The 17,735-nt window shown below is 44.5% G+C and overlaps 1 protein-coding gene across 4 annotated transcripts in view; it reads left to right on the forward strand.

The window, feature by feature from the left end:
• Positions 1-8,128: 8,128 nt before the first annotated feature.
• MLLT3 (MLLT3 super elongation complex subunit) overlaps positions 8,129-17,735 on the forward strand; it is a 130,798-nt gene continuing 121,191 nt past the window's right edge. For all 4 annotated transcript variants that reach the window (XM_087741612.1, XM_087741613.1, XM_087741616.1 and 1 more), the window contains exons 1-2: positions 8,129-8,290; positions 8,822-9,002. In XM_087741612.1, coding sequence (XP_087597738.1) covers positions 8,279-8,290; positions 8,822-9,002 — 193 coding nt within the window. In that variant the 5' untranslated portion in view covers positions 8,129-8,278. The remainder of the gene's footprint in view (positions 8,291-8,821; positions 9,003-17,735) is intronic.

The raw sequence follows: 17,735 nt of genomic DNA on the forward strand, positions 1-17,735 counted from the left end.
AGCACTGAAAGGTGGAAATTGCAGTAGATCAGGACACCATGCTTTTTGCATTTGTATCTTTTGCAGAGCTGAGGAATTCTAAAATATATGCAAAAGTATCTGGAATTAATGTCATGTGGTGATGGAAAGTATTCTGATATGAAATTCATTGTGCTTTGAGGGGTGCCTGCCATTAGAAGTGTAAACAGAGTGCAGCTGCTCTGCTACTAAAATCTATTGAATTCAGTGGACCACACAGAGCTTATAGGGAAGGGCTTCTGAAATCTGCATGGCCAGTCAGAATATACAGGCTGCAGCTCCACTGGTCCCCCTCCAGCAGCTGGCAAAGCATTTCCACCCATCTTAGTTCTGCTTTGCTCCCCTCTGTGCCTTCATAAAAATTACCTCCAGCTTCCTTGCAATGCTGTGATTACTAGCTGGCTCCCAAACATCCATATGTTGAGCAGTCTTGCTTTACAACTTTCTCGTGTAAAAGTAGCTATTTCTGATTCATATGATTTCAGTTTAGATTTCTGAAATATGCTTATCTAGCCCCTAAGGCCAGACTTCTGCAAATACATGTGTAATATATTCCTCAAACTTTGCAATGTTCTTTCAAATTCCACATTTGCCAAAGCATTTCTTATTAATTGTTGAGCTAGCTGTGAATTTCAGTCTCTGTTCTCCCATAGTACCTTTCTTTACACATTTTTTTTCTATTTCTTCCTTTTTTTACATTTTTTTCAGGGCCAAGCTTTGTCCTCACTGGGTTTAACTGGTTGCCCCACTTCATGCCTTATTTTGTTGTCCTTGGTCAAGTCATTTAATCTCTTTTTGTTTCAAGTCCCCATCCATAAAGTTGGGCTAAAACTACTTTCTGAGTCACGGTGGGGCCGTAATCATGAGTTCATTAAAGATGAGGACAACTAAGACCCTGTGGTTATATGAGTACTTGTCACTGATAAAGAATTACGCTTTTCCCCATGAGTTTCTCGCCAAGGTAATGCTAAACCATTCCAGCTTCTCACTCACTTTCTAGTGATACTGGGAATAAGGAAGGTTTGGTTCATTCATGGTTCTCGCAATAGAAAGTGTGAAGGTAGTGTACTCAGCCTTTCTGACACTCCTGTAACGAAGCTATAGCGTAAGACAAGCAGTCTATGACCAAGACATACTTACGCATGCAAGTCATCTTATGCATAAACTCCTATCTTGGAAAATGGTCAGCTTACATAACTAATACAGTGGCCAGCACAAGAACCTGATGCAGAGTGAGGACAATCGCATAATTCCTTTACAGTCTTTGGCTGATTTCCAGCAGGGAGATCTCCCGTCAGGCCAAGAGCCGAGAACACTGATTTCAGTGAAGTTACTCCTTAGTAGCTCTCTTGCACATATGATCAGACTCTGTCCTGGCTATGGTTGTGGAAATCCGGAACAGGTTCTCTGAAGTTGGTCATTATGCAGGCCTAAACTGAGTACAGAATTTGACTGTGTTTCTTTGTCTAACAGGAGTATTTCCTCTAGGGGCTACACCATTGTGAGGAAATAAAAAGCTAAATACTTCCTTGTAGGTCTCTCACCAAGACTTTCCACTCTGCACAGATTTCCTTATGTGTTCCTAGAGGCCTTTAAACATTTTTTTTTTACCTTCTATACTGTAATATTGTGCATAGCCAAAACTCCCTTTTTGCATTTATCTTTTGTCATTACTATGTCCCTCTGAGGTGGCTGGGGGTGAGTTATAAACTACTTTGTACTGTTTTCTAAAACATGCAGCCCTTGCTCTTAAAGATCTTTTCCACTGACTAGGGGTTTAATATGTTACCAGCCTAAAGTGCTTATTTTCTATTTGATTTGTGATTAGAAATGGACAAGCCAATAAAACCTCAAAACAGGCGTGCACTTGGCCCAGGCTGCTTGGCATTTGTTCAGGCTATGTAGCTAACTCAAAAAAAAGCCAATCGAGAGACAGTATTTTGCCATTAGTTCCTGGCAGCCAGAGTGGCATTACAAAGCAGCTTATACATATTCCTTGTTATATGTGTAAGATCAGCTGTAGGCTCATTTTAAGTTTTGGCTCTGGTTCACACCAGCATCTTAATATTGTAAACAAAGTATCTGGCTTGGATCAGGAATAAGCTATGATTTTATATATTGTCTGCATAAGGAAATTAAAAGATCTCAAACACAGAGAAATTCAGACTGATGATATGTTTAAAAGGCACTGTGGTTTCCTTTATAGCCAGTAATATTAGCTGTTTCAGCTAGTTGCTTTTTTGGAACATTTAAAAACAAGGCCCATGTAAAAGTCAGTCCATATATTTGGGTCACAATATTTGAACTTCAAATGGAAATTTAAAACAGCTGTGTTTAAAACGCTGAAGACAATTCAGCATGTCCAAGTGAGCTGGGAAACAGTCTCCTTTTTTTGTGACATAAGACATATCTGCCTTGTGTGAGAAAATAATGCAGAAAGGCAGCAATTCCTTTCAGCCATGTGTGGAATCACCAACAGTATAGCTATGAAATATGGCTCTTGTTAGGTCAGGTGCAATGCTGCACTAGCACAGCTATGCTGCTTCCAGAGTTAGCTGCATATTGAAGACAAAAGTTGACTCACGTTCCATCTAAGTCAGGGATCTGGGATCTGTGCATCACACTTCACAGCATGATGTAGGTATGGCTGAAGGTGTCTGAACATCGGGACTAGTGCCTACTGGGAAGCCTACAGCTACATCAGTTATTTCAGCAGACATAAAATGTGCAAGCATTTTTATCAGTGCAGTAGCTGATTACATGCACCTTTAGGTAGTTAAATACCTTTTAAGAACATGACCCAAATGTCTGTCATTTTCCAGCAGATGTATAATTATTCCATGGTAAACCCTGCTTTAGCAGTACTGGATAGTACTACTAGAAAATTGCCTTCACCTTTATAACTCTGTAGTTCTTTGAGCCAGGGTCTTTTGCACTTTTGTATGCACATAATTGCATCCATCTGCCATAATGAGACCAAAGAATGTTTATTTTACCTGTTAATCGAAAATCAAGAAAATAGTTGCACCAGTTTGTCACTTAACCAGCTCAAGAGTGTTCTTTGATTCAGCTCCTGTTGGCCGAAGATTATATTTGGAGTTTGTGAAATTGATAGATTTTTAAATGGCTGTAATTGCCTCACAACCCCGTGAGCTTGAATACAAATGCTATTTTTAATTTCTTTTTTGGTTTAAAAATCAACATTGCTTCACAACTGACATACGTTAAACAACTCCCTTTTCTTTTCCAAGTTTGAGCCTGAATCTGCAGATGTTTCTAAGTAATCGTTACTCAACTGAGTGGTCTCAGTTAAGTAGTTGAAAAGACTATTAGAATTAATAAAGTTAGGTACTAGAAGTATTTCCACCATTACACTGATGTGCGATATAGGAAAACAGCTTGTATTGATTCAGTCCTGTTCTGAGTCAAGAGGAATATGTTTTTGTCCAAATACATAAGAAATAAAAATCAGCATAGAAGGACTCCAGAGGACTATGCAGCTCCATTCCTTCCTGTAGAATCCCGCGTTAGGGAGATGAATATGGGCTGAGAGTCTGTCCCAGTAAACTCACCCATTTAAGCGTTCTGGAAAACAGAATTGTCTCACTGGTATCTGTTAAGAATAAATGAATTTTCCGGTTACTGACAACCTTATTTCATCTTATTCTCAACCGTGACACAAGCTAGAACTATTGAAGAAAAAGCATCTCCCTTTGGTGGAAGACTTTTTTCTCTTTTCTTTCCTGTTTCTTCTATGGATGAAAATTAAAAATCCAGCAACCCTCATCATACAGTGTAGCGGGGACTCTTTACTTCTTGGACACCTTCTCTCTTGCTAAACAGGTTGGGATATCACCAGCTGTATTAGAGCTACTATTAAAAGCCTAACACTTACTCTGTTTGCCTATGCTCTTACCCAAACTTCTCTTTTGAAGTGGCCTGATTATAAAAGCTGTTCTGCTCATCCACATGCTAATTCTGGTAAAATAAAAATGCCAAAGATACCATAAAGTAACAGGACAACCATTAAAGTGATTATAGTTTTGTGGCTTTCAGAAAAAAATCCCCAAAGATTCAGAAGGGACTTTGGTTTCTTGACTTCAGCATGGAAGCTAGCAGGAACATAATGACACAGACTTTGTGGAGACAAAAGACAGTTCTTCCTTCATTTGTCTGATCTGTTTGCTTTTGCAGTACGTACATGTGATGCTGCCAGGCCTAAAAGAACCCTTCCTTTCTCGGAAATTAGTATATCAGGAGGAAAGAAAGAAATCAAATCGTATCTTTACAGCCTTCTGAGAAAAGCAGGGCAAACAAATAAATCTACATACAAGCATATCTTGTATAAAAATATGTCATCATGGCTCTTAACTTTCAAGATAGTAATCATCTTTACAGACATTTAAGATGGAAGCACATGCTTCCATCCCTACCATGGATCATGGCAAGTGAACGTACATTCAGGATCAGGCCCACTGTGACTTCTCCCTAGCTATAGCTATGGATCGTTTGTGTTGTTATACCCAGGGAGAAATAAATTTAAACAGGCAGAAAGGTTATAATTATATTAAGTAATAATGATTTCCGGAACAAACTTGAGAAGACTAATTCAAATTGTTGCAGAAGACGAAAAGCTGGAAGGAGGTGGATAAGAAATAGAAATATTCCCACTTACAGTGATGCTTTTATTTTTGCATTTGACTACTTTGATTGTCTGCCTTGTTCCTACTGAGCCAAACAAAACTATGAGGTGCCATATACATAGAAATTGTCCATACTAATTTTTCCCATTCAAATTGAGTTGAAAAAAAGTGTTGCATCCTTATATGGTACCCCTGTAACAGAACATAATTTATTACACAGGAAGATGGTGTCCCCGACTTCTGCCCCATCTTCATGATGTCAAACTATTTTGTAAATAAGGAAGGAAAACACAAACAGGCAGTCAGGATCTTTGAAGAGTTCTCCAGAAATGTAGAGAGATACTATAAAAGGATTTAATTTCTAGCTAGCAAGATGTATTGAAGACAGGAGTTCATGTAGAACAGCATTTTGAACTGCAGGGATTTCAATATACATTTCCTTCATAAAATAATGCCTGTAACTGAATATTTCAGGGCAGCATTCTGTACTCCTCATCTTAAAGTTGTGGGTACAACACACAGTAAAAAAAGACTCTTAGGGCCAATACTGCGGTCACTGAGTATGGAAATAATTCCATAGGCCTGTTTCAGTAGTCAATCTGTATCATAGAGCATTTTTCTGCTTTCTGCATAATTGCTGTCAGTAAGATAATATGTTCAACGCATTCAAAATATCTATGAAACTACCTATGTATGAGCTCAAATAGCCACTGAGATATATAATTTTAGCTGTCTATGTTTAAAAATCGTATGATCTTTATGGACTAAATTAAGGTTTGCCTATTAGTAATTTAATTTTAAAGGCAATAATAAGAAAGCAGAAATATGCATTGTAATTGTCATAAAACATATGTATCTGCCACACTAAGAATGGAGCGGTAGCACTGTTTTGACAGCAGAGAAGCACACCTTCCATTTCTTCACTGTGAATTTTATGCTCAGATTGACAGTGTAACATGAAGTTGGAATGTAGGTGATGGGGTGGAAGAAAAGAAAGAGGGGTGGTTTGGTAATGATTTAAATAATCATGCCCAGTTACTACTGTAAAATCACCAGTGCTTCAATTTATTGTTGGAGTAAGAATCAAACAGTATTTCCAGGAATTGCATTACTTGATAATGAAAGGTCGCATACGGTTTAAAATCAAATATGTACCAGTAATGAAAGGCAAAATACTTCTAGTGTATATATTATTGCTGTTATTGGGAACGTGTTACACACTCAACTCTGCACTAATGTGGAAGAGTACATTGTGATTAAGCACCAAAAAATGAGTGTCTTCTGAACAGCAAAACTCCTCACTGACTCAAAAATGCTTGAGAGTCTGATTTCCAATGAACCCAAAGGGATCTAGACAGCCAAATGCTCTCGACGATCTATTCTCAGTCCTGAGAAGTCCCTTAAGTGACTGAACACTTGAGAAGAGCAGCTCAGCCACAGCAAAAATGGAATCTTTCTAGGAGAAATGCCAGGGATCCTCAGCCCGCAGATGCTCTGTTCAGATGGGCCCTGACACCTGGCAGCCTACTGCGTTAAGTGCGGTAGCAGTCCAGCCTTGCTGTCCTTGCTCATGGGCATAATCCTTACTCTAGTAAACAGCGTCGGTATCTTTTTTCAATTTATCTTGCACGTACGAAGTTTTAAAGTTACCAGAATCAGCTTTGATGGGTTGATGGACTCAGCAGGAGTTCTTATGCATGCTGGCTTGCTGGCTGGCCCAATGCGGGATTAGTAGAAGATATGGGACCTACTAGATCTGCACATTGCAACTTTAAAACATGGATATTCATATACTTGAGGGGTTAATGTTAATAAATTTCAAGTCACGTTGTAACTTGTGGCATTTTTACAAATTGTATTCATCCTTTTGAGTTATTAGTACTGATTTTATTAATTAAGGCTTACAACATCCGTAAGAAAAGTAAAATACAGCTCAGTAGTTTTGAGGGAATTATTAAATTATGCTAGAATTTCGATAATGTGCGTTTCTCATCGCGAAGTGAGATGAGGGAAAGCCAGGAGTCGCGGAGAGCCGGGGACTTCTGGAGGGGTCAAATGAGGACGGTAGCGCAAGGGCTCCGTGCGCCATCTCTCGGTGAAACGCGGGGCGCCAGGGAGGGGGTTCCCCGGTGCGGACGGGTGCTTCGCCGGGAAGGGGCTGCTGCGTTCACTGCCGGCTCGTTGAGCTGTAACTGTCATCAGGAACATGGTAAAAAACGTAATTATCGCACAGACAAAACCAGTTTTCAGGGTGGCAAAAGTCACCATAGACACTTTGGGGCAATTTTATGGCTGTCGGAAAATACTCATCTGACGAGCGTCGGCACTGTGATGGAGACGGTCCCAGTAAATCGCTGCCCGCTCCTCGCTGGCCTGTTCCCCTGGCGTCAATCAGCGTGCTCTCTCGCCTGGTACCGACGGGGTCTGGAAATCGCTGAGGTAGTAACTTGTTTTAAAAGCGTCCCGGCCCGTTAACGGTAGCAGTAGCAGTTAGTGCTACAAACACGCGTTAAACACTCCCGAGTGTCACTTCCTGCCCGCTGCCCGTCATCGCCTGCCGTACCTGTGCCACCGGGGCGTTCCCGTCCTCTCCTCCCCGCTTTGTTTGTGCAAGAGGATTTATGGGGGCCTTTCCCGAAACGTCTGTTTGTGACGGTACGCCGGGGAGAGGCTGAGGCTCGGGCAGGAAGGTCCTTCTTTCAGGGCACCTCTGGAACAGGGACTCCTTTTACTTCATTTTGGCCGGAGACGTCCCACGGGCTGAGGCCGGCAGCGGAAGGCGGCGGGCGGGCGGGCGGTCTCAGCGTGCTGCTGTTCCCCAGCTGTGAGGCGTCACTGGCTCTCGCCGTTGGTAACGGCGGATCCAAACCACCGCCCTCCACGCCGTCGCTGACACCTGGGGATCCCGCCCGCCAGGTCATCCGCGTCCGAGCGGCGGCCGCTGGCGTGGGAGGCGGGGAGCGGGGAGCGGCGGGCGGCAGCCCCCCCCCTCCCCCCGGCTGCGCGCCGCTCGCTCGCGCTCCCCTCGCTCGGCCCGGGCTGGGGAGAATACCACTGCCCCCTCCCCCTTTTGTCCGTAGCTGTTCCAGCTCAGTTCCCCTTCCCGCTCCGGCAAGCCGCCGGCGGCCCCACGCTTGGGGCGTGGCGCTGCCCAGGCACGGTCCCGTCCCTTTCCCCCCCCCCCAACCTGTTACTTTAAGGGCCGGCGGGGCGGGGCGGGGCGGGGCCGGGCGGAGGGGCTCGCTGCCGCGCCGCCGCCCGCCATTGGCTGAGCGCGCCGCCCCAGCGCCCGCCCCCCGCCCCGCCGCACACTGTTATGCCTGCGCCCCGGTATCAGGCCGGCGGCGCGCATGCGCGGCGGGCGCTCTTCCAGCCGGCGGGGCCGGGGCGAGCGCTGACGTCGGGGCCGCCGCCGTTTCGGTGCGGTGCAAGGGAAGGGAAGGGAAGGGAGGGGAGGGGGGCAGGCAGGCAGGCAGGCAGGCAGGCAGCGGGAGCAGCGAGGTGGAGGATGCCCGCCGCTCATCTGCGCGCCCGCCGTCCCCTCCACGTCTTCATGAATTAGCGGGGTGGGGGCGGGGGACGGGAGCGAGCGCCCCAGCGGAACCGGCGCCCCAGGCATGGCCAGCTCGGTGAGTACCGCGCACCCGCCGCCGAGTGCTCGCCGCCGGGAAGGGGTCGGTGTGGCGGGGAATCGCGCTTTGCCTGCGGCTTTCCCTGCCTCCCGCCGCTCCCGGCAGCGGCACGGAGCGCGCAGGCACCTGGAGGGAGGCGGCGGGTGTCGCCCCGGCCGTGTGCCTGCCGCTGCGCCGGGGGCACCGAGCGCAGAGGCGCCGGGCGGGGGGACGGTGCGTCCCTGACAGCGGCCCCCGGCTGCCCGCGCCCGCAGGAGAGCACCGCCGGCCGGCGGCCGCGCCTCCCCGCGTCCTGCCGGTGGCGGCGAGAGCTCTTTCACGCCCTTGCCTGCGGGGCCGGCTTTTTGTTGCGGGCTTGCGGTGGTGCCGTCCTATTTTTGTTCCTCTGGCTGGGTTTATGGCACCGTTTTGTCCGTGTCCCGTCCCCCCCCCCCTCCGCCTGCGATGGGGCCGGTTCCCCCTCCGCCGCCCGCCCAGCCCCGCTTCCCCGGGCGCTCACCGGCCGCTCCCCGCCTCTTCCCCCCGCAGTGCGCCGTCCAGGTGAAGCTGGAGCTGGGGCACCGAGCCCAGGTCAGAAAGAAACCCACCGTGGAGGGCTTCACCCACGACTGGATGGTGTTTGTCAGAGGGCCCGAGCACAGCAACATCCAGCACTTCGTGGAAAAAGTTGTCTTTCACCTGCACGAGAGCTTCCCCAGGCCGAAAAGAGGTGGGTAGGGCCGGCGGCGCCGGGCGGCCGGTAGCGGGGTCTCCCCCCAGGCGAGCGCTTCCCAGCCGGCTCGGGGCGGGCGCAGCTGACGGGCCTGTACCGGTCGCCGCGGAGAACAAAAGCGGCCGTCAGTGCGGTGGTGGGCTGCCGGTGGCCCTTCTCCCGCCCGCCGTGGGGCTGCCCGGCGGCGAGGGGGGCTCCTTTCTGCCCCTTCACGCCCCTTGCTGCCGCGGGGATCTCCGCTCGCGGCTGCCCGCCGCCCCGGCCGTGGGTCCGGGTCCCGGCTCCTGCCGGTCTCTCGCTTGCCGGTGGCGCGGGGCTGGCTTCTGTCTCGGGGCCGGTCTGCACCGGGGTTCTGTGCCCACGTGTTGCTTGCTTCTGGCTGGTGTTGCTTTCTCCCGGTATCCTACATGTCTGGCTGGGACAGGGGTATCTGGAAGTGTGTTCCTGCGCCGATTTTGGTAGTTGTGTTTGGACTCCTGCAACGCTTTGCGTTCTGCTTAGTTCCCTAGTTCATTGTCAGGGCTTCAGCCTTTCCCAAGGACGTACACACCTTTTGAGAAGTTATGTGTGGTACGTATGTACCCACATAAGCTGGTCTGGGAGAGGTACAAGAAGAAATTCTTTTCAGACCTGATTCCTGGGCCCTTACTGTCCTGATTATTGTACTTGGATTAGCAGAGGTAGCAGTACAAATAAAAGAAGTGGGCAGGTTTATTTATCTATGCAGACACAATGGTTAGTAGTTATCTTTCATTTGATCTGTAATCTTTATCGGCATCTAGAACTCCTGCAGTTCCTTAGATCAACATCATTGTAAATCCTGTCTGCTTAGAGCTAGGTGGGGAAAAATTGAATGTTCAGGGAGCAAAAAACAGGAAAATTTTCAGGGTTGAGGTAAAAAAAATTTCTTTTTTTTTTTAATGGTAAGGTAAAACTGTGTTTTCATATAGTGTTTCTCAGTTTGAAGATACCAAGCTGTGACTTTTTTACATCAATCATTGTGTTTCTTCTAGAATATTTTCCTTCCCTTAAGCAATGGAGTGTAAGAGTTACAGTATTTCAACTGCTGAGATTATCTTCTAAAGTATAAGGTATTAATTCCCTTTTATTATCATAGAGTCAGTAAATTTTTAAGTCTACTGTAAACCAGCGCAGTGCTGCACAAACAGTTTTCAGTGGTTCATATGTAATACTGCAGGATTTCTGATTAATTCAATTGCCTAGATTGTGCTGTGGAGTCTTCCTGCAGTTTTCTTCTGTTTCATGTAGAGAAAAACATGACTTTAAGTCAATCTAAATAGTTCAGCAGAGAAACTCCTGAGAACAGTCTAAATAGGTGAGATAGCATTATCTGTATTCAGTGAGTTAGATGATGCGGTAGAAAGTACATTTAATACTCTGAAGCTCTGCCTGCATAGGGGGTGTTTGTGATGCTCTCTGCTTTTATTATCCAGGCTTTATTTATTTATTTATTTATTTACTTACTTACTGGTTGTTATCTGGCCTTGGGGAATGTGACTCTGCAGCCCAGGCTTGGGGGTTGGTTGCTAGGTGTGATGTGGAGCTTGCTAATAAGAATATATTTTAGGACTTCTGCAAGCAAAAGATGCATAGTTTGCCACTGGGAGCACTTTGTGTGTCCAGCTGCTGAGTTTAGTTCTGCAGTCATTTAAGCCATTGTTTCAAAGTGTTTATTTTGGGGTTTTATTTCTATGCATTATTTTCATGATGTGGCAACTGCTGGGAAAGATGCCAGCTTATATAGCCCAGGGGGGGTAGGACGACTTGTCATACTATGATGATTGCACATGACTTGGATTGTAGGAGAACACTGCAGCCGCTCCCATCCAGCAGAACATAAGCTCAGATGGCAAGCACTCCGTCCACTTCTGGGCTTTGCTTATCCTCCTAAAACTATAATGAGCAAAAAATAGGTGCTGAAGAAATTTCAGGTCCCTGAAATCACAGCAGGAAAGATGAGCATTGTGCTGCCAAGAGTGATCCATGTATGAATTACCTAAGAGGTTTTCTACTGTTCAAGGGTCTTTAGAAGAGCGGTGGTGATGTGAGCCTTGTAAATGGGAGCGTTTTGTTTGTCTTTCTAATTTACAAATACAGTTAAAATTTTTGACAAAAATATTCTGTGTTTTCTTGGCTCTGTAAATCAGTGCTGTTAGTTTGGTTTGACCTCAGGTGGCCTTCAGGGTGGTATCTTGTGTTGCATATTTAATGGGAATGATATGCTTGCTTGTACTGTTAGTCAAACTACCTGGTTTCTTCCGAGTATATAACTCTGAAGTTTTATACTTTATTATTTTAGTGTAAGATAACTTACCACTTGGAGATACTTGGTAAGTTCTCAAACTAATCCTGAACCATGGGTTTAGCAAGCTGAAGTAGGTGTACAATTAATCAAAAGCAAGTATACTGACTAGGCATAATAACACTTAGCTCTCTGGTACCTGATCTTTTTCTTTCTGGATTCATGCTGTGAATGGCTGGTCTAACATGTATGCTTGCTAGGAAAAGTTTTAATTCATTAAGTCTATCTGTAGAGCTCACAGATCAATTTGAAAATAATAAATGAGCAGGCTATCATAGGTGTTATTAGCTCATAATGTGTTTCTGTTGCTAGATCACTTTTTATTAGGGGCATAGTCATTTCAAACATCCAGGGGAGCAAGGGAGATGAATTATTTCCAGTGCACTTGCTTTGCATGTTTGTGAGAATAGCTGGATAAACTGTCAGTTTGCCAGCTACAACTCTGGCTTTGCTTCTCTCTTCTGGCTATACTAGGGATTTTTGAAATACTGGAGATCGGTGGTGAGTTTGCAAAGGTGTGTCCCAGTGTTTATTCTACTAATAGCTGCTGCAGAGCAAGCAGCGCCCTGTACTCTGAAGTTGTGTCAGGTTTAAGGTGGAAACATAGCTAGAAACAGTATTCAGTTGTTGCAGTGTAGAGCAGGTTGGTTTGTGTGTGTAGATAGGATGGGACGGTGATGGTGACTAACAGGGAACAGAGTGTAGATAAGCTAGAGTGACCTAATAAAATAGTCTCCTTCCTCTTTACCTGTGTCTAAACTTAAAAACTTGAGCTGGGCAGCAGTTTCATTGTTTTCCGTTTGCCTTATGGTAACTGAGGGCTTCAGTTTATCCTTGCACAGTGGAGCACGCAGGCATTCGCAGTGACTGGCTCCTCATACTTCCTCCCCTTTAATGACCTGCTCCTGCTGTCTTACTTCCATGAGTAGTTTCACAGGGGGTGGCTACAGGACTGCTTGTCAGGCTAAAGAAAGTAGACTCATGCCCAGACTCAGTTTTGAGTAGAGTTTGCAAGACAAAAGCTCTCTAAAATCATCATGCAGTCACAAATACCAGTTTTCAAATCTTGTCGATTTTGTGATGCTGATATAAATTGGTTAAGAGAAGACATGGAGAATTTCTAAGATTCTAGCTTTATTGCAAAGCATGTGTTGCTTACCTTTCATTATTCATGTGAAGAAAATAGTGCTGTGTGTAGAAGTGCAGTATTTTAAAGCATGTCTGTGGAACAAGATTTGTCACCAGGTTATGGTTAGTTTTGATCCACTGCGATAACTGCCTCCAAAAGACGAGCTGTTGCTCTTGTCTCATTACTTCTTTGGATGCTAAGCAATGTAGAAATACTTTCCTCCTCTTCTTACCTAATGAATGTTAATGCTCTGCAATGGCAATCTGACTTACTAAAGAGTTTAGAAATATTTTGGCCTGAGTGCTTAAGTTTCTATTAATCAGTAGTGCATTTTGACAAACTAAATTTTTCTTATAAAAAAGAAGCAGACTAATATTTCTGTGCTAATAGCGTAGTCAATATGAAAATGCTGATTTGGGCACAGGAATGTTGTAACTTAAGAAGTGGGAGGTGTTGCTTTCCTCTGCAGAGCTGAGGGGAGCAATGCTTACTGCATCTCATAGTTCAAGAAGTTTTACAATGACATAGCAAAGTGATGGAAGTGGAGCTGCTTGTTTATTCTGCTATAGGATGGACCAAACTGTAACATTCTTCTAGAAAGTCCACGTTTCCAGTATTGGTTGTTTTCATTAAGGTTGTCTGTTAGTGCAGAATGAGACTTTAGTGGACCATAACATTTTGAAATAGGCTTAGCTACTGTAAAAGGAGCCGATGATTTCTTCCTACTAAACAAATTCTTTCTCTTCTCGTACGAAAGCTTTTCCAGTTTTGTTCCTGCAATTCAACTAGGCAATTCTTCTGAATAGTCTTCCTTAGAAAAGTTACAAAATCTCCTCTTCTGAATCCATTCTGTTGTAGAGTTTCTTCCTCCTTACTGGACTCCTAAAAGATGCAGTCCCTATTATCACTGGCATTTTTTTAATTGTTTATTTGTTCTTTAAGATAACTTTGTCCCAGAAGCTGTGGTATTTTGGGCCATGGCAAGGTAAGAATGTTTTGGCATGGGAAGTGTGGAGTGAAGGTCAGCGTCGGTGTGGGATGTGCCCTCCCTGGTGGAAGGGGCTGCCCTGTGAGCCCGCACAAACCCGTGAGCTGACTTCAGTTCTGACGCGTCACGGTGTGTGCTGACACGTGCGGTGTGAGCGGCACCCAGTTTTGTCTCTTCCACCCTCGGTGCACAGCAGTGTAGTTGCAGAGTGGAGATTGCATTAAGAGCATCCTTCAGTTCGCTTGTAAGCTCTTCTTAGGAAAACATATTTGTAGATAAACCTTAATATAGCATGCAGAATTTTATTTACGAAGGGGAAACTTATTTTTGATTTAAAGAAAATAAATCTCATGGCTTTTTTTTTGTGCCCTGTACACTACTGTGGTGGGTTGAAATCCTGGGAAAACGGGCAAAGAATGGGGGGTGGGGGTGCTAGGAGTTGTAGTCTTCATAATCCTCCTCTTTGGGGGTGAGGGAGAGCCCCCCCAGGAGGCTGCGGTCAGTTCATCACACATTGTCTCTGCTGCTCCTTCCTCCTCAGGGGGAGGACTCCTCACACTCTTCCCCTGCTCCAGTGTGGGGTCCCTCCCACAGGAGACAGTCCTCCATGAACTTCTCCAGTATCTATCCTTCCTACGGGCTGCAGTTCTTCATGAACTGCTCCAGCATGGCTCTCTTCCATGGGCTGCGGTCCTTCAGGAACAGACTGCTCCAGCGTGGGTCCCCCGCAGGGTCACAAGCCCTGGCAGCAAACCTGCTCCAGCGTGGGCTCCTCTCCAGGGGGTCACAGGTTCTGCCAGGAGCCTGCTCCAGCGTGGGCTTTCCACAGGGTCACAGGCTGCTTCGGGCGCATCCACCTGCTCCAGCATGGGGTCCTCGATGGGCTGCAGGTGGATATCTGCTCCACCGTGGACCTCCATGGGCTGCAGGGGCACAGCCTGCCTCACCACGGTCTTCACCACGGGTTGTGGGGGAATCTCTGCTCTGGTGCCTGGAGCACCTCCTCCCCCTCCTTCTCCACTGACCAGGGTGTCTGCAGGGCTGTTCCTCTCGCACATTCTCACTCCTCTCTCTCGCTGTAATTGCAGAGGTTCTCCCCCCCCCCCCCCCTAAATACATTGTCCCAGAGGCACTACCACTGTTGCTGATGGCCTCTGCCTTGGCCAGTGGCGGGTCCGTCTTGGAGCCAGCTGGTATTGGCTCTGTTGGACATGGGGGAAGCTTCTGTAATCTTTTCACAGAAGCCACCCTGTAGAGACTTAACTCTCTACTAATTTTAGTAAATTGAGTGGTGTGAGGATAGGGACCCACAAGCAGATTTCATATGACTTGAGTTTTCCCTTCATACCAACTCGCACAGGCAGATGGTCAAGATCAATAAATAGGCAGTCAGTTTTCTGCTGGATATTTTAGTAGGATATTTAGCTACACTTGTAAAACAGATCTACAATTAACCTAAGTTCTTGTTTGGTTGTTTTTTTTTTTTTTCCCCTCTTAAATTTTGCCTAAGCCTAACCCTCTAGGTATGATAGGCATGTGGGAATTTCTTTTTCCATCAGTCCTACAGATACAGGTTTGATACTGCACCTTTCAGGGCAGGTGTTGCTATTTTACTTGCGAAATGGTGGTTTTATTCAGCATGGATTTGCTCATCAGTAGATTTCAGCTGTGGCCAAATGAAACTTCTGATGTGTAGTAAAGAATTTCATTTGTTCAACAGGAAACTCTTGAGATTTAATATTGGTACTACTTTAATAAGAGGCTGAATAGCTTTGGGAGTACACATGTGTTTTCAACTGCACTTGCTAATTCAGCCCAATGCAAATCACAAGGGCATTTCACAGTTTTCTTTTTCAAAGAGAGTGAGAAGAGTTTGAATATAGGGAAGCTATCACGTTTTATCTTTACGTGAGTGCTATCAGTAAATAATTGGTGGTTTTGATGATAAGATGCTACCTGTATAGGAAAACCTGTTTCTAATAAATAATTTCCCCTTCCTGTATACAAATCTGATGATCCCTTTCCATAAGAAGTGATTTGCTCTCTGCGAAGACTTGCATTGCATTCAACTGAAATGAAGCTAAATGCAGACTGAAGCGTGACAATGGGCTCTTAGACTTGCTGAAGATATGTAGTGACCGTACAGTCTGTAGTACCTTAGTGGGATAAGACATGTGAGTAACAAGGCTGCTACATCCTCTAGGGTCACAAACTTAGTTTTTAAAGTTTGCTTGCACATTTTTTTGTGTGGTTTATGGGTTCAGTGTGTGTTAGCATTTATTTGAGAAAATGAAAACATCTGGGTTGTTTGCTGTTTATTGTTGTTACTCTGTTTACCTCTGTGCCCTTTTTATCCTTAGAAAAATATATATGTAAGAAATCTATAAACCACATATTTACTATTACAGGTTAGACAATCTGAACTGCAGGTATAATTAGGTCTGTTAAGATTTTTCAGTGCTGTATTAGTAAGCTGTAAAATCTTGGAAATTTGATTTTTGATAGTTTTTGTCGTACTGTTTAAGGTATGAAGGCTGTGCTTGTAACAATGCTGTGCACTATGATTATGGTTTTTTGGTGTGTTGGGTTTGGTTGTCCTTTTTTTTTTGTTTGTTTTTTTAAATTCAGGTTTTGGGGAGGAATGTTGGAGAGGGTTATTCTGTCCTTTGTTTTGGTAGAATCTGTGGAAAAGACTGACAACTTGATAGTTGTAACCTGTAAAGCCTGTTGATAGTGCTTGCGATAGGCAGGGAAAGCACAGATTAATTTATAAAGGTTTGATCCAGAATTAAGTCTGTAGGCTGCTGCAGTTTGACTACATTAAGTTTTGTGAGATGCTTATGATAGACGCCTGCACTTCTAAACCAGTAGAGTTTAGTCCATGTGCGATCATTCTGTTTCTTCCCTTCCTGGTAGTGATTGATAAGCATATATGAAAACAAAGGAACAATCAAATTCTAGCACTTCTATATATTTGCATGAAAACTATGGTTTTTCATCTTGTCACAAAATACTTAGCTTCTAATTGAAAATGTTGTTCGCTTTTTGTATGACTTGGCTTTTTGATGTGCTTTCTATTAGATAAAGGGGAGGAAGAAAAGACTGGTATTTAAAATATTTGTATACTTACTTAAATCTCTGGGAATTTATTTTAAAATTAAATGTATTATACTGCCTATTATTAAATTATTAAATGATACAGCTAAAATGCTGATGTAGAATATAATTTAAAAAACTGTACACTGCTGGGTAAAACCTGTTGTTCAACACCTGTTAAAAAATTAAAATTGTTAACTTGTTTCTGGGGTGCCACAACATTAGTGGATGAGACTGTTACTACCAGGCAGAGTCAGTTATCAGAGAGTCTATCTCATCACTATCCTTGTGATGGTGCTTCTAGGCAGAGCATCAATGCTTAACTCTCTCCGTTGCTTGCCAGCTACAGGCTGTATCATGCCATTAATCCTGCGCCGAGCTCATGCACTGGGTCTGGCTCTTTTGAGGAGTTCGGGTTTGTTTCTTTGAACTCCCTGGATGAGCCCAGTGGTGCTGGATGAGCTTATTTTAGAATCTGTGGCACACTATGGCGACAGAGGCCTCAACAGCTGTAACGTAATGTAAATGATAAATCAAATCTGATTTTTTTTTAAATGCGGTTCAGACCTATTGTCAGTAGTTGCTGCATATGAATTGCCTTTGCATGGCTTCAGTAACTTGTCCATAATTCTATGTTAAAAAGCATATGCCTATACAGCAGGATATGTGTATTTTTCATACGGGATCTTGCTCATGAGAGTAAATACCAAGGTAGGTATTTCCATTTTCAGATGGTTATGATGGCAGAAATTATAGTGCAAACTGCATTATTATACATAACAAAAAAAAAGCAGAGCTGAACAAGAAATTTGAGGTGGATTGATTTTGCTGATTACTGTTAGGATACTGAGCGGTTTGTAGTAACTGTAAATTTACTATTTGTGCCTGCTGTTGTAAATCTTGTACAGAAGAACTCTACCCAACTCAATGAGACACTAATTGTTTTCCTTGTTCTAGACAGAAGTAATGTGAACATAACGTATGTCTTGAAACAAGGGTTGACAGACAAGGTATTCTGCATTTGTAGGCTTATAAGGGAAATTGAGGACTTTGTTTTGTATACTTAGAGGGAGACAGTATTTTACTTTTCATGTGCTGACTTTAAAGGGCAAATTATCCAAAAAGGAATAATGCTGAGATTCTATTGAGACAGAACTACTTGATATTGTGGTCTGGAGGCCAGCAACTGTGGTG

This window comes from Nipponia nippon, unplaced genomic scaffold (genome assembly GCF_047370975.1).
Source record: "Nipponia nippon isolate SJK-2023a ecotype South Korea unplaced genomic scaffold, ASM4737097v1 scaffold_8, whole genome shotgun sequence".
In the NCBI taxonomy this organism is placed as follows: domain Eukaryota; kingdom Metazoa; phylum Chordata; class Aves; order Pelecaniformes; family Threskiornithidae; genus Nipponia; species Nipponia nippon.